Source organism: Agelaius phoeniceus, chromosome 2, assembly GCF_051311805.1.
Source record: "Agelaius phoeniceus isolate bAgePho1 chromosome 2, bAgePho1.hap1, whole genome shotgun sequence".
Lineage (NCBI taxonomy): Eukaryota > Metazoa > Chordata > Aves > Passeriformes > Icteridae > Agelaius > Agelaius phoeniceus.
The window spans coordinates 86,979,932-87,003,981 of record NC_135266.1 but is presented as its reverse complement, the minus strand read 5'-3'; the positions used below and the strand labels follow the sequence as shown (position 1 = coordinate 87,003,981).

Genomic DNA, 24,050 nt, shown 5'->3' with positions numbered 1-24,050 from the left:
CAGAAAGGGGAGGGATTCCCAGCAGTCCTGCAGCCTGACCCCGTGCACTGGGCATTGATCAGAGCATTATCTCTGGCCCAGTTGCAGAAGTTACCACTGGCCAGGTTTGTTTCTGCTCAGCAAAGCATTGGTGCTTGCTCCCTTCTCCTCCAGGTCCCAGCCCTGTTCAGGTTCCCAATGAGTGGCTTTTACGTATCCTCACAGCTGGAGTGTGAGAGGACCATTTTTTTTAAACACTGTCCTATTAACTCTATCTGAAGTTAATTTTTCTGAGCCTTTTTCCGTTGTTTTTTTCTGAGTAGGGAAAGTCAGCTGCAGCAGGAAAGCCCAGTGGATGCAGCCTGAGCTCTGCTCTCACTCACGCCAGCTGGGTTCCGACTGTCTCTCCCTCCCTCCCTCCTTGCCTGCTCCTGCGAGCCAAAACTCTCCACGTCAAAAAAACTCCTCGCTATTTAAGGCAACCGGCTGGGTCTGGAGGCGGGGACTGTCGCTGGCTCAGAAATCCCACACCGTGCACCACCAGCTGCCATGAAAGCCAGCCAGCCCTGCAAGGGGTGAACAGCAGGGTAGGGCAAACCCTGCCCATCCCTTTGTTTGTCCCTTTTCTGGTTATTTCTGGAATCAGGGCCCTGCCTGCAGGATCACAAAGTGGTTAAGGTTGGAAGGGACCTGTAGAAGTCATCTGGTCTAAACCCTTGCTCAAGCAGGGCAACCTAGGGCTGTGGCAGGACTGTGCCCAGACAGCTTCTGAATATCTTCAAGGATGGAGACTCCTAAACTTCTCTGGGCTATGTGTGCTAGTGTTCAGTCACACTCACAGTGAAAAAATGTTTCCTGATGTTCAGATGGGCTCTCCTGTGTTTAAGTTTGTGCCCATGGCCTCGGGTCCCTGGCACTGGGCATCACTGACAGGAGCCTGGCTCCATCCCCTTTGCACCGTCCCTACAGGGGAGATACCCCTGAGACTTTTCATGTGCCAGCTGAACAGTTCCAGCTCTCTCAGCCTTTCCATTTAAGAAAGATGCTCCAGGCCCCTCAGCAATTTCATGCCCCTTTGAACTGGACCCAGTATGACCCCTGGGGTACTGCTAGGGACTGGCCTCCAATTAGACTTCATGCCACTGACCACCACCCTCTGGGTGTGGCCTTTCAGCCAGCTTTTAACACCACCTGAAAAGCCAGGAAAGCTGGGAGTTTGTGAGGTCACCACTCTGACCTCCTCCCAACCATGATGAGATGAGACCATCATGCAGGACTTTCTCTCCAGACAGGTTTTGCAGACCTCCAAGGAAGGAGGTGGGTTGAGCCACTCATACCCAGCCCTCCCCTCAGCCATTCCCGAGTGGATGGGCCACACTACCTCGCATTTTCTGACTTTCTGCTCATACACTGGTGCAGGAAAAGGTAGTCCTGGGGGGCACTGGCAGACAGGGTGCTCTGGAGGTGGCTGGCAGGCGAGTCGAAGGTGAACAGGGTGGGCTGGCTGGAGTGGGACGGTGCTGAGGACTTGCGCTCTCGCAGCAGGTGGTGGCTGGCGCTGCTGAGCTCGGCTGGGGAGGAGCGCGGGGCGTGGTTCATGGAGGCAATGCTCCTCAGGGTGTCTGTGCAGGGAGGAAGCACACCTGTGAGTGCCAGACATAGCTACCCCACATCCCGTGTTCCCAGCGCTTTCCTTTCATAAATGCTCTGGAATTATGGAGGTCAATGTGGATGGCTCATGGCTCCAAGGGATCCTCTCAGCTTCTCTACTCAGAGCACATGCAACTACAGGCACCATGTATGGAAATAAATATTTATTATATTTTATCATAAACCACATTTCCTAATTTTATAATACTTTGTCACATGCTTAGTGGCTTGCTGGGATGTCTGCAGGATGTCAGCCTATTTCATGGGGAGCTCAGTGGGTTGTTAAACCCGATTTAAAAGAGAGGAGCTTTCACACCGCAGTGAGATGTGACCAAGTCACCTCCATCCCTCTGTGTAAGGGCATCACTGCTATCCCTTTACACTTGGGTTAACTGAGGAATAGGGTGGGAATCTAGATGGACATAACGACAGCAAAGACAAAAAATAGTCTCATGTTTCCAAATTCTGTATTGATTTTGTGACCTCCAGAGAGTTGCTGCTGTTTTCTGTGAATTTAAAGGGATGCAGACCCAAGATGTGACTCTTAGTGCCCACTCCCCCTGCTCAAGGAGAAACAGACCTTAAAATATTAAATTAATTTCAATGGAGAATATCTCAGAAGTCAGGAATAATCACCCAGCTACTCCAGCCCTCTCATAAGTGCGCTTCATTAATTCAAACCACAGATGAATTTTTACAGCCAAGCTGTAAATCCCCATAAAATAAAAAACCACAAACAAACAAAACCAAAACCAAAAAAGCCAAAACAAAACCAAAACACCCAGGAAACCCACAAGCTGCAGAATATTTTGGAAATGCTGATCCATCTCTGGTTGCAGAAGACCACAGACACAGAAGACCATCCATGCACTCCTGACATGTGAAAACCACTCACTATGGTTTGCAGAAGTCACACTTCATATTGTAAGTGTGATTTACATTTATTTGGTGCTGATACAAAACAGAGAAAAAACCCAAACCCCAACCAAAAGGGGAAATCCACACATTTTCTAGCCACAACCTATTTGGGGATGGATCTCAGGTTTCCCTGACATGATGTTCACCAGCTCTTCAAATTTGACTTCAGGCATCCATGCTCCAACACAGGGATGAGCAACTTTTTATAGATTACCAACCTCTTTTTTCCATTCCTTCCCTCAAATTCCAGACCCTACCAAAAATTTTGCACCTGACTCCTTTATGCTACAGAGAAATGAGAAAACACTCTACAAAGTGGCTATAGTGGCTCAGACAAGGAGAAGCTCCATGCAGGGTGATTTTTCACCAACTTCTGAATCATGTCAAGATACAAAATCAATCTGTCTGCTGCTCATTCACAGCTGCTACATTTTTTCCCTGGTGTTACTGCAAACTTCACCCAGTGCACAAAAAGTACATTAATAAAAGCCAAAGAGCCTGCCTTGACTGTGTTGTTTGGCTTGTGCTAAACACAGAAAGGATCGATATTTAACATTGACATTAATGGTGGGGGATGACAGCTTAAAACTCTGATTCTTGTGTTTTTTGCATGGGCATTAAAGATCCCCTGGGGCTCTTCATGGGAGTAAATGGCCATCTCAGTGTCCCCGGACAAAACAGTGTCTTGACCCTCATTCTTATTAAATATTTATCCCATAGCAGTGCAGAATGATCCCCATTGGAAAAGGAGTCTTGAGAGCTATGAAAATTCCAAATTGAGTGCTTTGAGATTAACCAGGATGAGAGATCCCAAACCCACACTGCCATCAAAAATAGGGGTGCTGCACCCGAAGTGCCCCTCAGCAGCCCCATCTTGCCACCTCCTGAATCAGCACCAAGAATTGCCCAGGGCACTGTGCTTTGGCCAAGCCTCTTTGGGCATGGTGAGGATGACAGGTTGGTGTTGTGCTCCCATCCCAGCATGAAGGTCACCTCTGGGGACAACTATGAACTGCATAGCGTTGGGGTCCCTCCAATAGCTCTGAGCTGTCCTCTCACACTATCCCTGCAGGCTCTGCACTTGCCATTGCATCAAAATATCATGGCAAGGCAAAATACACCCAGGAGTTAGAAATAACACTGATTTATTTGTGCTAACACAGCCTGAGGGGAGAGATGGGGCTGCACAGAGGAGACAGTCCCCAGCAACACCCCAGTGCACAGCAACTTCAAATTATAACACTTCAGGGAGACCTGGCATTCTGCACTGCCAGGAGACCTTAATCTTTCTCCAAAAATCAGTCTGGTTTGGGGAAACTGGAGAACACAGTGCAAAAGATGCACTCATTGAAATTAGGATGAATTACTCCACAGTTACTCCAACCACATAAATGAAAATGGGGGATGAAGGGGGGCAGGAGGCAATGTCTGGTAAAAGCATGTCACTTCCCTGGGGAAAGCCGCTCTATTGGCATCCTCATCGATTTTCAAAATGAATTCCCAGCTTGCTTCCCACAGCGACCCGGCCACTGAGAGCATTAGTGGGAGCCAATTCAGGACTCACGTACTCCATTAGGTCTGTGAGATGAACTCCGTAATAGTAGGTGAGAGATGGATTGCTTTGCAGGGCTGGGAGGGTATTGCAAGGGCTGGGAAGATAAATCCTGTTGAAGGAGACTGCCAAGATTGGTCTGGATTTTTTATGTTGTGGGGTTTTTTGGCACCAGAATAAAGGACAGCTCATGTGTTCAGGTCACACGCTGACAGCAGGTCCTGCTGGAGGGCAGGAAAGGGGGCAAGAAAGGAAATCATGGCAGAAAAATAGTATTTGAAGACTAGCACATGCCAAGGGAAAAATCAGGACACCACATCAAGTTAAACGCAGACAGATCCCCATGAGGGTAAGGCACAGAGGATGAATACGAGACAGAGATCCCAAAGCCACTTCAGCTTGCCATGCTGCAGCACACAGCTGCTAAGCAATGAGGACAAACACTCCTTTCCCACATCCCTGCAGTGCTCTCAGAGAATCCATGGGATCCCGTCTGGATGCCTCCAGGCAGCAGTCCCAGCCGCATCATGACCAAAGATACTCAACTCGAGCTCTCCACAAGCCAAAAAGAATGATGATTCTCAATCCCTCATGGCGATCCACCTTGGGGCCATGGATAAACCCAGGCCCCTCCATCATTTAACAGCGTAGACGTAACCCTCTAATCCTTTGGCTTCATGTTGGTATCTTGAGTTTATGCTGAGGGAATGTATCAAGTACAGCCAAGAAGGGATAAGATCCTGTGCAGTTCCTACTGCCAGTCCCAGGGGGGACAGAGTTAAGGTTATGTAGTAGGGCCATGTGGGAAGTGTCATCTTAACCCCATGTTTCCTGGCCAGTTCTCCTCTGAGTTTGGGGAATTGGGCTCTCACGGTCTGGAAAAGGCAGTGTTGGACGCCCACAAGTTAAAATCCAACGTCAGCAGCATGATTTACACAAGTACATCTTGCTGGGCTCAGGCTGCAGCTGTTACACTGGTCCCTGCAAGAAGGCAGCAGCTCTGTGGGGACAAACCAGCACAGCCCTGCAATTCCCCATGATGCCAGTGGCCTTTGGCTGAAGGCTTGGAACTCACTAGTCCAGGTTAAGATATATCTTTTTGTCCATGTGTTACAGCAAAGTGAGGAAAAAAACTTGGAAATCTGTCCTCAAAGTAAAAATCCACAACTGTGAGCACAGCCAGCAATGGGATGGACTAGGCTGGGAGCCAGGAATTTTTTATGAATGTTTTCAATCCCCCAAAGCGGTAATTCCCTCCTTGTTGACAGTTCTGAATTCCCTTGCTCAGAGCACTCAACTACTGCTATGTGCACATAGCTTCACACAGTGTTCCTGGGCTTATCTGAACAAAATAATAACTCAGCCTCCTTTGGAAACTGTTGCTCTGAATGTCCTTTTCCACCGGAGCCGCAACGTCATCCTTCCCTGCCTGAAGGCAGAGGCTGGGACTGCAGCTCCCTGTATCTTCACGTGATGCTGTGGATAAATTCCTGTGCTCCTGTTGATCGCAGCAAAGGGGCCAGGCTTGTGTGGCATCCCTGGGTGGCACAAAATTCCCATGATCCCCAACACCAAACTGGCAAGGACTGGTCCAAGAGCTCCACAGGTAAAAGCTCCTGAGATCGGCTCTGGCCACGAAGTGCTTCGGACTACACTGCTGACTTTGTGCCAGTTAAAACTTGTGGCAAATGAGACTTTCTTTATCAAGGAAATAGTAGAAATCTACTACAAATAATCCCCAGGATGGCACAGAGCAAATCATGCTCATGCACCACTGTCTTCCTCACCCTTTGGAGCAGTTCCATCATTTATTAGCAAAAAGAGGGGGAGCCTTCATCATGGGAATCTCCCTGCACCCCCACTTTCGTTGCCAGCTCTCTCCTCATGCACAAATACCAAGAAATAAGTAAAACAAGACAAACAACCCTACCAAAACAAGCCATCCACATGCTTCTCCTGGCAGGAAGAGAACAAACAACATGTCCAGTGGATGAGTCAACACATCACAGTGCTGCCAAGAGGCCCTGGGATGCCATGAGGATGAGCATGGCACCCGAGGAAGGTTTATTTGTTGAGCTTTCCCTATTGCCTCCAAGTTGGATGGCATTTGGAAAAGCTGCTGTCAGTCTGAGCATGCACTGGCAGATCACTAAAGGTTTTCTCCAGCAGGTTGGTGGGACACAGCATCTGATCTGGATAATTTCCCCTCCCCTTCAAAATGGAGAGTTGTGTGCATGGACACAGGCACCCCAATTCTTTACACTGCCTGAATTTTGGGTGCCAATCAGGGACAGTTGAGCTTCCTAAAAGTGAAGACAGGGCACAGCTTCATCCCCGACTGCAGAAGAGCTGAAGAACAGAGAGACAACAGTGACATAGGGCTTTTGAGCTTTTCCTTTCCAGTTTCTGATGCTCATTTGCACTTGCTTTGGGAAACTGGTCAGGACAGACTGGCCAAGGGAAAGGAGGAGCATCACCCCTTTACAGACAAGGACCTGCTGCACAGAGGGCTGAGGACATGGTTTCAGTTACACAATTTCACCCATCTAAATGATACTTAGTCTATGCTAGTTTCCTTAGGTTTTCTCTATAGAGAACAGTGAAATCTCCCAATTATTGAAGCATTTGACACAGGACCGGGAGAATTACCCAATAAAGAGTTATGGGAGAGACAGTGAGAAAAAGATGACAATAAATAAACTGCCTTTCTCCATTAGTATCAGTGCTGTGCTTGCACTTGTATGAAACAACTGAAAAATACTGGTAAAGTAAGAGAGCATTTGCTTCAGAGAAGCATGGGAAACAGGGGAAAATATCACAGTGCTGGAGAGTGAGTGAGTGAGTGAGTGAGTGAGTGAGTGAGTGAGTGAGTGAGAAGAGAGGGAAAGGAACCTGACCTCAAAGCATTATATAGCTCACTTATTTTAACAGTAATCAATTCTTTGAAGGACGAAGAGGCAGAAGGGAGAGAGACTGAAACAGAAACAATGCAATGCTTCCCCCTCGAGAACGCAGGTTTGCTTCTGCACGATAAGGCTGTGCCCCAAATCCCATCCCTGCCCTGAGAAATACCTCCTGGTGACAGCAACCCATCTCTGTTTCATATCAACATGTCCTGGACATGGCAGTTACCATCTGAAGAGCAAATCTGCCACTTGATGGTGGAGCTCAACATTCATGTCAATACTTGGAAGTCTAATATTTGGCCAGACTGGGACTCCTGGTGTGCACCTATTTATTTTTGTTATAAGGGCTTCAGTGCTTTGAGATAAAAGCAGAAGAAGGTGGATGCTCACAAATGTGGCTTATGTGTGCCCTTGAGCATCCCATGTGGGACACCCTTATCTGAGAGTCCTGCAGTGGGACAGTGACTCACAGACAGGGATGAAGGACAGTCCCAGGGTGGCAGCACGGGCTGGGCTGGGCCTTGTTTGCTACATGGAACTCACCTCATCTTGCTCTGCTTCATGGACCATCATTTCTGATATTACAAAACCAATATGTTGAGGGGATGCCAAACCCATCTGATTAAATGGTGTAAAGAAAAGGCTGGAACAGAGGAAAAGGGCAAAGATGATGTGGTGTAACTGTAAAAAACACAAAGTGGTCTCAGGGTGGGTATTTTTGCCTTTGTCAGGGTAAGTATGTAAGGTGGCAAACCCAAGGCAATGGGGATGTGTAGAATTAGCTGCTTTCTGTCTGTGGGTGGCACATGTGATTCTGGCAGATGCCAGGGACATCCTTAGCAAGTCTGTTTGGAGCTACAAGCAGCCTGTGGAGGCCAGTGCTGCAGGACAGGGTTGAAGCTGTTGAAAACGAAGAGGTATAGAAAGAGATGACACATTTGTATGAGAAAAGGGTTTTTTTCCCCCAGAGGCAGGCTCATGATGGCCCAGGATCAAACCAGCTCTCTTACTGTGTGACATGAAGCTCTGGCATCCTGTTTTGGAGGATTGCACTGGATATTATTATTGGTTATTATAATTGGTTATTACTATTTATGATGATGATGATGACTAATGATTTTGGCACCTCCTAACCCAGTTTTCCCTTGGAAATCACACTAGAGCAGTCTCACCCAAGCACTGCAGTCCAACATGTCATCAAAAAGTCCAGAAGCTGATGAACCACTGACTTCCACTTGCCCAGGAAAAACTTACTTTTAGGTCCTGAACAAATTTTTCCTTGTCCTCTTATCATTCACTGCAAGCAGTATGTGGGGGAACCTCTCCTTGCCTGAACAAACCCGAGTGCATGCCTCACTTAGCAGGGATGGAGCAGAAAGAATGAATCCCGGTCTAATCCCTGACAGGGCTTCTTAACAGCCCACTTTAAATTTTATAGCCCTTTTTATAGACAGTGGGAGTGGAGGTCTTTAATGTTCCAGGAGAGCAGAGAAAAACTTTCACTAGGAGAAAATGTGAACCCATTTTACTTATGCATGATTTAGGACCATTTCTATTCAAGGCAGAGCACAAGAGGCCCAAATATTTGCACTTTGTATTATAGAAGAACTGCCATTCCCGGCTCTTTACAGAAGTCATTTATTTCGATCTCACCTTACCTTGGGGGAAGAAACATTACAACTCCCAGTTTGTCAGGGAGTCAATAAAACAGCAACACTGTTATGGGTCTGCTCTACCATTGCTCAGCAAGGCAAAGCTTGGGAAAAAAAGAGCACCCCAAATTTCTCCTCTCAGAGTCCCCTTCTTCAAGGGTGCATTTGCACTCATGCATACGACCTAACTGAAGGAGTTTGACTCTGTTTTTCTCTCCTCTATATAAGACTGATGTTATTTTTGCTCTGTGGGTAGTGTTTTAGCTGATGAGTTAAAAGGAAAGGGAGGTGGGAGCTGCGGTGCAGGGGTACGGGGTCAAGATGAGGACAGGTGGCTGCAGTAGAGCTCCACATTTCTCACACACCTTCAGGTGAGCCCATCATGCCCAGCCCTGCAAAAATCCAGAGAGGAGACAGAAGTCATTAACCCTCATGGACACAATATTGTGTCGCTGAACCAGCCACAAAGCAGCTTGGAAGTCAATGCAAGCAAAAATCAGTCCAGCTCCAGAAAACATGCTCGTTGGGGTGGAGAATGAAACTTGTTTGGTTTTTTTCCTTGCTGGAAGTAAGCTTTTTTTTTCATCTCTGAAGCCTTTTCTCTCAAAACAAGCCTATCTGCAATGGATTTCCATGTGGTGTTTGTTTCTTCATTTGTTTTCTTATTCTTGTTTTTTTGTATTTAGGGGCATGGGCATACTCTGCTCACATACTGTGATCATCTGAAGAAATCCTGAAGGCGATGCCATTCTTAAGATATTAGAAGGTAAAATGCAAGAAGCAAAAATCTGTATAAGCAATGGAAGGATTGCACCTTGCCCAGCTACTCTCTTGATGTGTTCTGCAATACCAGCACTCCAGGAAAAATGCAGACAGCTCAAAAAGGCATCCTGGATTTTTCTGCCCATCATTAAAAACCCGAGTCCTGCCCATTAGACTGTCTATTAACAGTGCTCAGTGGAAGCAGAGAAAGAAAAGGTCCTTTCCAGCAAGCTATTCACATTGCCATGAGGTTAAAAATGCCTGTGACCCCCAAAGCTTTATGCATTCAGAAATCAGGAGTTCACATGCAGTAAAGGTCTTCAGTATGAGTTAAAACCCAGAGGTTTTTCTCTTCCTCTTCTTTTAAGATGCAATGATTGCAAAAGGACTTGGAATTTATTCCCTACACATCACCATAATCAAATAATATGCTAATGCTATTAGCATGGGACCTTGCATGGCAAATGACTTAGACTCATATTCTCTTTCAAAATACTAGAGTTTCATTTAAATTGGTCTCCACAGCAACCAGAAATGAACTGGAATAATGTCGGATGGAAATTTTCATGTCTGAGCATGATGGACAAGGAATTTTGCATCAGGGATTGCGGGGAGAGCCATGAAAACAGCCTGATCCCACCAGGGTTGGTGGGCTTGATCTGGTCAGTTCCTTCCCAAACAGCCAAGCAATGACAAATGCAAGGACAAAATTCACCTGCACATCCAGGAGGACCTCAAAGCATCCTGATGGAAAAAAGATGAGAAGACATGATGTGGCTTATGTAGAGTGAACCCTGAGAAGCTTTTCTTGGTCCTCTTCCCCACGGATTCATTCTGAGTGGCCTCAGGGCAGACACATGTGACAACTGTTTTCATGGATCCTGAATCAGTTCTTGTCTGTTAAACTCAAACCTGGCTGCTTGCAACTGATCTGAGAGAACCAAGCTTCTCATCACAGGCCACACTCCTGTATCTCAGGGTTGTACAAGCACAGACCAGGAAGAAAGTGTTTGTTATTGGTTTCCCTCTGTTACAACAGGAAATGCTGCTGCTTCCTTTATCTCAGCTGCTCACAATTTCTCCATGGTAAGCACTGTCTCCCATGAGGATCTAGGATGTAAAGGACTTGCAGCATCCTCTGATCTGTGCCCACCAGCTGATCACATGGTTCTGTTCCATTGAAAAGACTACCCAAACCCATTTGAAAATGAGCTGAGCTTTGCAATGCCATGGCTGAAAGGCTGCTGGTTAGAAATTAGCCCTAATTTCCCAGGAAAGGGTTTTCCCAGATGCTGTACTCGTCTTTCCTGCACTTGTTTCACTCTGTGGTAACCATTACATCAGCAGGCATGGTGTGATCTTCATCCTGGCCGGGGCTTCTAGACATTCCCCTAATCATAAAAAGAGTATTAGCAATGTGTCCCACAAAAATGTCTTTGAAAGCAATGTCAGAAAGTGGGAAGCATCTCGCTTGAGAACGGCTGAGAGTTCAGGCAATTAAAAGAAAACAACTCTGACCAGTCTTTCGATTCTGCTTGTAATTATCTGGGTTCTGGTGGGTGTTAAACATCTGTACTGGTTTGGCAGGGACCGGGGAGCACAGCTTGTGCCAAAGGCAAGAACTGGCGTGGGTTGAAAGCAGTGCAATACTTTGGAGCGGTATTTGCACTCAGAAACGCAGGGCTGGCAGCTCTTCCCACAAGTGATTTTGTGTTTGGGTCAGTTCCAGTAGTGTCCCTGTCCCCACATTCCCCATCCACCATGGCTTGTGTCCCCGTGGGACCACCCCAAGAAAGAGCTGAGGGTGGCAAAAGGAGATGCAGACTGGGCTGGAGTCCTCAATCCCACTGGGCTTAACATCCTGATAGACTTTGGTCACTATCAGTTCAGCTCCATCTTAAGTTCTTGTTCTTCTTTTCCCTGTGCATGAGTGTTTCCACCTGGACACCCTCCATCTCCCCGTCATGTCTGGTCATGCACAAGCAAGTCTCTCCCTGCTGGATATTTCTGCACCGAGAAGCAGAGCAAACTCCCAGCATGGATGCTGCTGTTTGAACCCTGTGCACTAAAGCATGGGCTGGTTTTGTGGTTATTTTTAACACACAGCAGCAGCAGAGCTGCGTTTAGTGGAGCAATGGAGCGTAATGTATAGCTTGGTCCTCAGGAGACTCAGGTAAGGCAGATTTATCACAATCTCCTTCACGGTTACAGTTTTGGATTTTGGCATTCATCGCCTGACTCAGGTACAAAACATCCACCGGCATCCAAAGACCAGAGCAAACCATTCCTGCTCTGATTCTTGCTCATGGGTTGGGAACCATCCCATGGCCTTACTCAGCATTTCCTCACCTCCTCTTCCTTGCTCAAACCAGCTCACAGTGTGGTAGGCTCATTCTTAAAAGCCAAAAGCACCAGATGACATTATCCCCCTTGCAGCTCACCCATCCGTGCACCCACCACAGCTGGAACCAGCATCCAGAGCAAAATCCAAATCTTCTTGCCCGGAGCCTTGTCCGGTGCTTCACGCTTGGCTTAGGGCCAGCTGAAAATCTTCTGACATCCTGCAGCTGGAAAATGCCATTTAATCAAAATAGGAGCTTGCCAAGGGATCATTTGAAGCCAGAAATTACAAGAAGCCTTCAGAGAATAAAAGTGAATTTTAAGTAAAAGGGGAGAAGGTCAAGGTATTTCAATTTATTCTCATCAGAGTGGATCATTTTTGGGGGCAGACTGCCCCTCTTCGACCGAAAATCATCATGATGTGCTTTTTAAATGTGAAAGTGCAATTCTTGTTTTTTCCCGAAATTCATTCAAATTCAGAATGAAAAGGTGTGAATCAAAATTGACACTGAAAGAGTATGAAAATGAATACCAGAGGGAGTGAAAACGAAGATGCTGAATTTTCACTGCCTTTGAAAGGGAGTTTGTTTTGGGCTTGTCACCTGCTTCAATTGCTGCAAGGACAGCATTTCCCCAGATTGCTCTGACTCCACACAGGCAACTTCTGAGCACTCATTCTTCCTCACAGGAATGGGATTTATTTAATTTTTGATTTTAATTATTGATGTGACACATGTCTGAACTTAGTGTATTTGGCTGCTGAGATAGATCTGGGTGAGATCCATCTTCATCCTTCATCTACAGGATGAAAAGTGGAAGGGTGACAAATAGACAATACATTAGACCCATTTTTCTTCAGAGATTCAGGGAAGAATAAGCCAAGATATAATGGCTTTTGGCTACAACCACAGGAATGCAGGGACTACTGGGACTAGACCAGACTAGAAGCCAGCCTGCTGCAACCCTGCAACCTCCCAACTCCAACTGCTCTGGAGACATCCGAGAACATCACAGGGACCACTCATGCAGCAATGCACTCACAGGGAAAACCCACTTGTGCATCACCTCATCACTCATAAACCTTATTAAAGCAAATATTTTAACTTATCTAATATGATGGAGGGCATTCTTGGAGTCATGGCAGTACAAATTCTTTGAGTCACTTTATCTGTAAAACAAACCACTGCATCATACAGCTCTGTGAACACAGGGTTGGCCTCCCCTTCAGAGGGGGCCACATGACACCAGACCAGTAGCACGTCTTCTCATCACTGAGATGAGAGTGGATCTTTTAGTACACAAAGCTCTGTTTGCCCAGGACTTGGACAGCATGGCTTTATCTCCATAAAAATGTTACTGGAGGACAGAGGACAGGGTGGTCATTCCAACATTGTGCCAAAGAAACTCAAAGCATTTCTGAGCCTGTACTCTTGAGTTCTTCTTACAGGTAGAAGGAACAGTGGAAGTGAGTTTCTGGAGCATAACAGAAAAAACAACAGGATCTCAGGTGCTCAGAAGGGGTTATGGTGATGCCAAAGAGGAGATCTAACAGTATTAAAAAACTGTAATAAAGATGTAAAAGCATGAATGAGCTTCAAATGAAAATCACAAATCCACCTCCTTTTCTTAGAATCACAGGGATGAGGAAAAGCCACAAGAGTCAATAAACTGGGATTGAGATACTTAAAAAAAAAGTAAAAAAAAAAAGTAAATACTTAAGAGACATCATAGTGCTTTCTGGGGAAAACCAGTCTTCTGCTCTATGAGGAGTTTTATTCAAAGATGAAAGCAGCATTTTCATAGGATCATAGAATGCCTTGGATTGGAAGGGATCTTAAAGACCATGTAATTCCAACTCCACACCATGGGCAGGGACACCTTCCACTAGACCAGGTTGCTCAGAGTCCCATCCAACCTGGCTTTAAACAATGTGGGTATCCACAGCTTCTCTGAGGAACCTGTGCCAGTGCTTTACCACCCTCAAGTAAAGAATTTCCTCATAACATGTAGCCTGACTCCCCTTTAAAACTGTTCCCCCTTGTCATATCTCTATCTGCCCATGTAAAAAGTCAGTCTCCCTTTTTTTTATAAGCTCCCTTTTTGTTTTCAGCTGGAAGACCATGTGTTGACCAGGTTTTGACCCTAAAACTAATCATCAAAGCAACCATCAAGTAGCAGAAAGATTCATCTCAGAATTTATGGATTTCAAGCGGGTATTTGAAAGACTTCATCATGACTCACTGGAGAGCAATATGAACCATCAGGGCAAGCCAGCAAAAATAATTATCATCATAAAGGCTTTCCATCAAGGTTCAGTCTGTGCAGAGCACACATGGGCTTGAGGGGAGGGTTTACACACACAGCAATGTCAAACAAGGTGGTGCTTGGCAGGGCAGGTGATCAGCCATGAGATGAAGGTGAGGATGGAGCCACAGGCAGCCCAAGAGCCGTTCACAACACTTTTACAGGTGATGAAGTATTTGCGAGTGCCCAGACACCTGCCCAACACTTCAAAAAGAGGATTCATTGTCAGTTATGGAAAAAAAAAAAGCAATTGCAATGAGTCACTCCACTCCAGCTTACTTTCAAAAGCAACGGCGCACAAGCACAGGGACAGTTTGGCAGTGGAATGATGGGAGGTAATCACACCAAAACTTGGCACAAGCAGCTGTGCTGGCTGGGATGGGATTAGGTCATGTGGAACTGAGAGAGCACATGATGAAATTTTTGAGGTGAAATGTTATTTTCCATTTTAATAAACAGATATAAAGGGTGGCAATCAATCAAAGGTGCAAAACAGTCACATTCCTCAGCATGTGACAAGTAAGTATGAAAGGAAGCTACATGCCCAGTAAGTGTTTGATATGAGGTTTAGGTTGGATATTAGGAAAAGGTTTTTTTACCCAGAGGGGTGCAGGGGCAGCTACAGCAGGTCAGGACTGTATTCAGACAAGTTTTGAGTATCTCCAAGGATGAAGACTCAGGTTGGTGGACTTTGTTTGCTTTCTTGTGGGGCTGGACTTCTTTTTTCACACAGCTTTAAGTACTTGCTTCATCCTCTGTGGCTTAAAGTGATTGTAAGCATGGAAAAATGGCAAAGATGGTCCTTGGATATCTTATGGAAACTGTAACTCCCTTCCGTGTCTGAATTCCACAGAGAAGCATTTGACTGTGGGCAAATGGGGAACAGAAGAGATAAAGAGTATCTAATTTTCATGGACAGTCTCATTTTTAAGCACATTTTTCACGAGCTGTGGCCAAGTGTCCTTTTAAATACCATTCCCAGCTTGGAGGGAACAGACACCATCCCTGATGTGCCTCTGGCAGCAAATGGCTACAGGCAGGAAGAAAGATGCACCAAACACATCTGTACTGTGCCCTAGTGATGAATCCTTTCAAGCAGAGGCTGCCTGTCTGCTCAGAGCTTGTGCAGCACCTGGCACAGCAGAAGGCATGTTTCTTGGCTACATCTACTCTGTGATGGACCCTTAGAGATGCTCTCAGCCTTCCTGGAGGGAGCCGGGACATGGAATGAGGGCATCCCTGGATCAGGTGTAAGCCCCACAGCCCAAAGTAATTGCCAGTATTACAGCTCTGGTATTGTACCACAATAAATAAATCACCACAATAAAAAAAGTATGTTTGAGGAGCAGGCAGTAATTATAACTGAGGCATAGAAACTGTCTAGGGAAGAAATGCTATCTTTACAGATAAAATCAGTAATAAATGCTACGGCATTCATAAATAAGAATCAGTCTGAAAACAAACCCTGAGTGGTGTCATGGAAAGTTCACAGGAATCGACAGCTTCATGTCTCCTTCCTGCTCCATGTGCCTTCACTTGGAGGCTTTAAAGGCTTTAGAAAGCTTTCCCTTTGCTCAGGCTTGGTTTTAATTGGAAATACAAAGCAATACAAACCAGCAAACAAACAGGCATTGGGGTTTGGGAAATTAGAGTCTAAATCTGTCCTGGCTTTTATCAGGTTTTACAAAGCAGTGTGCAGGACATATAAAACCATGTCCCTCTCAAAGCTTTAGAAGGAACAATGGGAAATGTATGGAGGGAAGAAACGGGGAAATACATTTACATGGGGGGAAAAAAGTGCCACATTGTGAAAAACTGCCAGAAAATTATCCTTTGCAAAAGTGATTTTTTTCCCCTTGTCCAGCCTGCTTGCACTTGCATTTTGGGGTTCTCTGTCCATTGCATTTGCCAGCCTGGTTCCTACATATTGGGCATCACCTGTGGATCTGGGTCCTGCCCTGATGCCTGAGAAACTCTGCAGACAGATTCATGGCAGCTCCACGAATCCCAAAGTGCATGACTGGGGCACATGGGCTACAACAGTCCCAAGACCCCTCTGGGAAATATAAATGCAGGCGAATGTGGCTGTGAGTTTCTTCTTAGTTGGCTGACACCCAAAAATGCCTCTCTCCCTCCCTGTCTCCCTCAGTTCTGCTCAGACAGTGTCACTTCACTCCAAGTCCATCAGCTGTTTTTGTTTCCAAGGGCTCTGCATGGTTTTGTTTTTTGATGCACTGCTGATACCGTCTGCCGCGCTCATTTTTCCACGGTCAGTAAGTCACCCTAAAAATTCCTCTGTGCCCATTAAACTAACAGAGCTCATCTGACAGGGCTCATAGCCTTATAAGCCAATAACAAAAAAAGGAATTATGTTAAATGGGTTTCTGATTCTGGGTGCCAGGCCAGGAGACAGGCCTGCCCAGGGCTGAGATGTGAACTCAGCTTGTCAATCTCTGCTAGGAAACCTGTGCTGGAAAGGCTGGGCAATGCTTTTAGGGCTAAAAAAAGCTCAAACCTCTTGAACTTCACATTTCTTCCTTCTCTCCCAGCTCAAATCCCAGCCTCAGCTCAGCTAAACCAGTGGGACTTTGGCCAGGAAAGGGCAGGATTTTCCCCAAAGGCCCCAGTCCTCCAGCTCTGTATTTATCTTCAGAAGAGGCCAGTTGGATACCCTTGAGCTGGGCGCCAGCTGGGAAACAGTCAAGAAGAGCTGGAGTATTTTGACTGTTGGTTCTTTTTGAAAACTGAGCATAAATTTTTTTTATTGCTGGTTGATGGTTTTATTATTGCAGCGAGATAGGAGCATTTTTTGCCTATAAACCTTGTGCTCCCACAAACAGCTGCATCCTCTGCCAGTTCCCATCAGTGCTGGGTATGGTCAAAGGAGGCTCAACAAATACTTATCTTCTAATGGACTCTCTGGGATGGCAGAGTTTTGGGTTTGCAAACACAAGGCTCACATATCTTCTGTATTTTTTTCAGTCCTGCCTCTTCAAAATGTCCACAGTCACAATAAAAACATCTAAGTAAGAAAATGCTAAAAATTCCTAAATTTCCAAAACCTAAACTGTGAAGAAAGCCTTGCTCCAAGCATCGCAGATGTCAGAGACTTGATTACATCAGATGCCCTGAAGCCAGAGGCTTGGTTTTCTAATCATGTAGATATCTTAAGACCCTTTCCCTTGCTAAAACCTTCTACATCCTGGCCTCAGTCCTTTTCTTGGCACCTATATGGGCAGGAAACTTCCTCTTCTTCCTCTTGGTATCAAGGACAGTGACCACCACGGCAGTGCAGTGGTGGTCTGCAGTTGTGGTTTGACTCTGGTCCTGCAATGTTCCTGGGAAGGCAGCATGCTGAAGAACAGAGTACAGCACGAGGAATAAGGTATGGAAGAATAGCAGGGGTTGCTCGTTGTCTGGTGTAAATGAAATTATGAAAATGAAATCACTGAAGATCCAGCCTGATAGCAAAGGCCTTGATAGCAATCCTGACACAGGTGGGATGAGTTTTAGTAGAAAGTGGACACCTGATCTCATCAGTCCTACTTCCTTGGAGAACCAAGGCAAAGAAACAGCCACTTTCAGAGTGCAAATGACTAGCCTCATTCTAGACATATTTTTTCATTTTCTCTCAAGAAGTGGACAGACTACAACCACCCAAACATGTCTCACTGTTAGCGGCATCAGTTCCCTCTCCAAACTGCCAGGGGAATCACAGCAAGGACACCCTGACCAGCTGGTAGAGATCAGCAAGGATCTCCCCCTGTTTCTGTCCTCTAGGAAGCAAATTCCAGGTCATTATTGGCGCTCTGCTCTTCAGCAGACTCATCAGTACCACAACTAGCTTATCTCCAGAGGGAAGGAGGGAAAAAAGGGGGAGAAAGACAGCAGGCAGTTAACTGCTCTCAAGCTGCTCCTTTGTGCCAATACCACTCCATCTCCGGTATTGTTTACACAGAAATAAAAGCTGAACAGTGTCAGATCTTAAAATAACTTGCTGTTTGTGGATCAGGAAAACCAGGGTCAGGAAGTTTGGAACAAATTTAAAGTGGCAGGAAGGCTAAGGAATGAACTGTGACATTGGCAAGAAGGTGCTTGTATGCACCTGAAGTTTAACCATGGGCCTGGTGCAAAGTAAGTTTGGGCCACCAGGTCTCCCCCACTTATTCCAGCAAGGCTGGGTCAAATCTGGGGCTGAGATATGACATCTGTATTTGGCCTCCAGAGAAAATCTGTAGCCACAGCTGTTCCCCTTGTTAGGAACACAGAACATGGAAGAAAAGGATGAGGGAGGTCTGATCTAAATGTACTAAATGTGCAACCAGTGAATCTAGATGTGACATAGGTATTTTAAAAGAAGGAGTTCCTTGACACTGAGTGCTGAAAGTATTGATGGGAACACTGAGGAAAAGGCTGCATCTGTATGTATGGTGGGACAGCAGGTCAGAGTACAGTGCTCAAGGCTCCACATTCCTGTCCCAACACAAGCTATCTCCAAATGAGGCAGGGAATATTAGGTCTTTGGGTAGGTGAACAAACATAGGAAGGTGAAATATCTGGAGAGAATCCAACCAGATATGCCCTGTCCATCCCATGGTCAAGCTCAACTCAAACATACTCTTGTTGTAATGTCTGAAGGGACAGACTGGCCTCCATGTGAGCTGACAGCCAAGTACAACTCATACCAGGGCTTAAAGATGGAGTCAAGACCAATTGACTTACAGCAACAGAAGTTAAAAAGTCAAGTGGTACAAGGGGGAATAAATTTAAACTGACAGGGGGCAGATTTAAATTATATATTAAGAAGAAATTCTTTCCTGTGAGGGTGGTGAGGCACTGGCACAGGTTACACAGAGAAGCTGTGGCTGCCCCATCCCTGGAAGTGTTCCAAGCCAGGCTGGATGGGGCTTAGAGCAACCTGGTCTGGTGGAAGGTATCCCTGCCCATGGTGAGGGGTTGGAACTGGATGATCTTTAAGGTCACCTCCAACCCAAAGCATTCTATAATTCTAGGAGGTCATGAGGGCACAAGGCTCCACAAGGGGCTGCCTGCTCCATTGCCCTTAGGTGGCAGTGCTGCCTGCAAATCCAAAACAACACACAGCAGGGCCTGGGTGCTGTCAGGGACACAAGGCCACCCCCACATATCCCTCCTTGTCCCCATTTCTCATCCCACATTCCTCAGCCTCTGCACAGTCCCTGGCTGGGCTCTGGGCTTGTAACTCCTCCATGGCACAAGCAGGGAAGGAAGGAGGTATGTGCTAGGCACTATAGCAAGGAAGTACCTGGTCTTGTGTATTTCCCCTCTGCTTTGGTTCTTCCTGGCCACGGGAGAGGCAGTGGTGGCAGGAATGCAAGAACTGTCACCTTGCATGTGCTCCCTGGTGCCCTGCTCCTGCATGCAGGGATGAGGAACACTGCTGACTTGGGAGTGTTTGGGAGAGGTGGGTGGTATACAATGTTCAAACATGGTTTTACTCTAGTCTTGCAGCCCACAGCCTCTTCACTGAGTTTTGGGCAGCTCCTGTCCTCCCAGCAAGTCTTCAGGGGTGTCTCTGTTGTTTTCTTCTCTGGTCCATCTTGAGCTCCCTTTGTTGGGCAAACACTCAGGCAAACCTGGCTGCAAGGAATCAGTGGGGCTGGAGGTATCACTGGCCTGTTTCTAGGACAAACATGCTTTGGGGAGAGAAGTGAGGAGCGTGCAAGAGCAGCCAGATGGGCTCGAAACACAGACTTGCAGGCAGCAGGCTGGGGGCAACCAGCCTGTGGCCCATGTGGGACCCCCAGCCAAAGCAAGTCAAGTGAGAGCAATAAATTTGCTCTCATGGGCTGGAACGGGGCAACTGGTGGAGGGTCTGGGGCAGAACCAAGCCAAAGACACCCAGGCATGTGGGGTGCAGATCTCACCAGTGTGAGCAGAAAGTGAGTGGTATCCAGAGGCTGATCCACTAAACTGCTAGAATGAGCATGTCTGAGTTGAAGGAGGAAGGAGAGATGCATCTCCATTAAACTTTAATGCTCAGCCTGACCTATGTTCAGCAAGATATTGCTGGGATTGCTCCCTGTCATGATGTAAAATACCAACACCACGCCTTGGAGATGGAGTGGGGACTTAGCCAGAACCCAGAACTGCCCTGGAGCAAAGTAGAGAAATAAATAAAAGAAATTAAGTCCCAGATGGACCAAAAAAAAAAAACAAAACCAAAAACCAAAAAAAAAGATAACATGCCTGGACTGGGTGGGAGAGGCTACTGCTGCCAGACACAACCCATCAGGGCAGGAACCCAGTGCCATCCTTTTCCCACGCCTTCCTCACACTCTCCAAGTGGAGGGAGTTTTCAGATCAAAACAAGGACATTTACTTAAACACAAATATTCCCTTCTCTGGTTTCATGTCTGGGTTAAACCTCTAGCACAGGGGCATTAATGACGTGCATGAATAAGCTTTTAAACTCCCACCCATGTCTGGTCAGCACCCACAAATCCAAGCCCCTGAAAGAGCCCCTTTTCCATGGAGAAGGTAGAAGAGGAGCTCCAGCGTGCCACCCAGGGTGGCACAGTAAATTGACATAAAGTTAATAAAGGTACTGACTCCTTCAAAATAACTAAACCTTGCACAGGGCCCCTGCAGGGACATGCTCACTGCAGGAGCACACACACTGGTTCATGAGAAATTAAACTACAGGCTGCTGTAGCTGCACCTCTGTCATACTGGAGATGGGACAAGGAGGGGTTTTGGCTGAAGCATTAGCTTCAGAAAGGGTTAATGGTACATGAGATATGTTTAGTGGGATTTGGTATTTTTTTAACTTCAACAAACAAAGCATATGAGAAAATCCAGTTCACAGCTGAGCCCTGGCTGCCTGCCCACTAGGGCAGGGAAAATGCTGATGGTTTGAAATACCCACGTGCTGGCCTTTCTCATGTAGCCTGTGGCCCAGGGTCCCTGGCTGGTCTCCCCCCACTGTACTTGGAACACTCAAGGTGGCAGCAGTGCAAACTGCAGTGTAAAGGCAGCACTGACACAGGAACAAATCTACTTTCCTTGAGCATGGTTGGCTTCCTCAGACACGCAGAGGAGCTGGGATCCTGTGAGGCTCTGCTTGTTCAAAAATTGTAATTAGCTCTCAAAGTAAATAGGTGTTAAGAGAAACAAAGAGCTTTGCCACAGTCTGGGTAAACACTTTAGAATCAATTTAATTTCCCTTCTCCTGGCAGATGTAATCGTGCTGCTCTGCAATTATTTTCAGGTCAGGGCAGGGAACAAAGCCACCAGGGCAGCTTTGCTGAGCAGCTGCTCCTTGGGACAGCCGGCAGGACCCTCTGCTTCACTGACATTCAGGCCCCTGAGGCTGAAACGAGCTTCCTTCCGCTGAACCAGATGTATAATGCAGCTGGAGATCGGCAAACCAGCAGTGAGCCATAGCATGACATTAAACCGCCCTAAAGTCCAGCCTCCTTAATCCTGAGAGTCCCCCTGTCTAGACAGAACATGAAGGACTAATGTGAAAGCCAAGTGACAGAAAATTTACACTCGCCCGTTGAGCTGCAAATGGAAAGAAGCATCAAAGGGTGTAAATCTGTTTGCCTTTTAATTGTTTTGCCTTTTGGGAGCATGGGCAGCACCTAAGCATGGACCCACACTGGTGCAGAGGGTCTGCATCACTGCAACTCCAGGTTACCCATTTGCTTACTAAATCATGCTAAAAGGTTTTTTTACTCTGCCTTTTCCCTACCATCATGGGGAGCTGGTGCAACAGGCTTTTACCCAAACTGCCCCAAAAGCTAATGTCCTCCACCACTACTGGGTTATAAGCAAACTAGTGACTGGTGACTGGGGCTCAGCTGATGTGGGGTATCCCTTCGAGGAGGCAGTAACTCAGCATATGATGGCAACTGCGGTCAATGTGTTTGCTGGTGATGGAGTGTTCCTCTAGCTGGGATGTGAGTTACAGCCCAGCTGGGAACAGCCTGGCTGCAGGGCCAGACCCAGCAAGGCTTTTGGGCCAGTATAAAGCAGTCACACACCCAGGAACAAGTACAACCAGAAAAATGTGCACAGTGGCTTCCCTGGCAGTTCCTGATCTTGTTCCACCACGCTGCCTGTCTGCTGGGAGAAGGAGATTTAGTTAATTAATTGCTACAATTAGCATGGAGCTATTCCTGCTCATGATGGTTACCTTTTCCTCCCCCTTTTTGGTTCATCCAATTACCAACTCATTCATTCTCCAAGGCAGAGGCCACAAGGCAGAGAAGCTTGAGGATGAGGGGAGGAAGGTCCAAGAACAAAATGCCAAGTGTCCCAAGCTCTGTTTCTATCCAGGAACTTTCTTAGTCTCGCACAAAGTCTTGTTCCTCTCCCATCCATCCACCCTTGGCTCCAAGGAGGTGATGAAGAGGGAGCACAGCAGAATTACAAACATTGCTACGGCTGTTTCATTACTCCCTCCAGCTGACACCCCATGAAGGATGCACCCCATGATGAGCTTATACATGCCAAGATGGACAAGACTTCCGACACCTATAGAGCTCCAATGGCCCCTCAACTTCTTCACCCAGCCCCAGGCCATGGACTCTTCAAATGAACATTACCCACTTTGGGAAATTGATGATTTATTTGCCATTACTAAGCAGGGATGGTGAAGGAAAGGTGAGCATGGGGTCACTGCTTCGGCAAGGACCGAAGTGAAGCGCCAGCCCTGAATAATTCATGCTCCCTCTCTGCTGCAGCATCTGGACACATCTGCTGCATTCGCCATTGCAGGCTTTTTCTTGGCTTACTCAGAAAATCAAACTTTGGCAGCTGGGTACTGTTTCAAGTGGGTACTTTCCCTACAGCACTAACGAGCTGTGATTCTGTTACAAATAGGGATTTTTGTTCCTCTTTTGCTGATGTCACTCCATGATCCTGCAGGGAATAGTGCTTGGATCTCTGCAGCCTGATGATCCCTGTGCGCCCTTTGGGACAGATGCACTTGCAAGCAGGAGATTGTTTTTCCTTTTGCTGCCCAGATTTATATTTCACTGAAGTCCCGTATTGATCCTGCTGCCACTGGGCTGAAAGCTCATTTTACTAAATGAGAAGAAAAACAGTTCCCCCAGCTGAACACACGCAAAATGGAAAATCCTGCAATGAAACAGCTCTTAAAAAAGGGGCCTGAACAATTTTGCTGAACCTTGAGGGCTGCACTGCTGACATTGGAACGGTATGTAATTTATTTAGCCTGACCTTTCCCTGAAAGACCTGGCTGGCGACGTTATCAAGGATCCTTTCTGCCACTTGTGCACCCATTGCCAAGGTGACATCCTGCTTCATGCGTCAGTCAGTGAAGATCGCATCCGCGCTGCTGCGGTGCTTTGTTTGCTGTCCTGCCTGACAAGCTCTTGGCAGGGTTTCAACTCCTGCGGATGGCAGCTGCTCCATGAGGGACCAAAACAGATTCAAGCTGGACGTTGTTATGGGGAGTTTCATGCAGACAGAGCACAGGCCTGCAGTCCCCTGGGTGAGACAAGCAAAGGTACCCAGAGATGCTACCATGTATAATGGGATGGGCAGGTGACTGCAGAGCTGCACGCCACACTCACTTCCCCAACCCATTTCACCCAGGTTTTATGGGCGCCCTCGTGGTGCTGGGAAAACAGAGGCAGCTCACCAGTGCTCAATGCACAGGCTTGCCCAAGTGCAATCAAGTTTGGATGGTGGACCACAACTCAGACAACAGGTCCCCTCACTGCACATAAACCACCTGGAGTTTTCCTTCCCCCCTTCCAGTGCTTTCCCTGAGGGTTCCAGTAAAGAGATGGGGATGCAGGTGCAGAGAGTATGTCTGTCCTCCACATGAGAGCCTGCCAGCAGGGAAAACTGTAGTGGAGAGGAAAATGGTTCCATTAAAGCTTCTCCCCCTACTCCATCAAGGGATTGAAACGTCTGAGCAAAGGGGATTTTCACTGCTGGTTCCCACCACTCTCAAGGGTATTTTGGTGATGC

The 24,050-nt window shown here is 46.8% G+C and overlaps 1 protein-coding gene across 4 annotated transcripts in view; it reads right to left on the bottom strand.

Moving 5' to 3' along the window:
• Window positions 1-24,050, bottom strand: part of GAB2 (GRB2 associated binding protein 2) — a 93,424-nt gene that overhangs the window by 15,887 nt on the left and 53,487 nt on the right. For all 4 annotated transcript variants that reach the window (XM_077174087.1, XM_077174086.1, XM_077174088.1 and 1 more), the window contains exon 3: window positions 1,361-1,601. In XM_077174087.1, coding sequence (XP_077030202.1) covers window positions 1,361-1,601 — 241 coding nt within the window. The remainder of the gene's footprint in view (window positions 1-1,360; window positions 1,602-24,050) is intronic.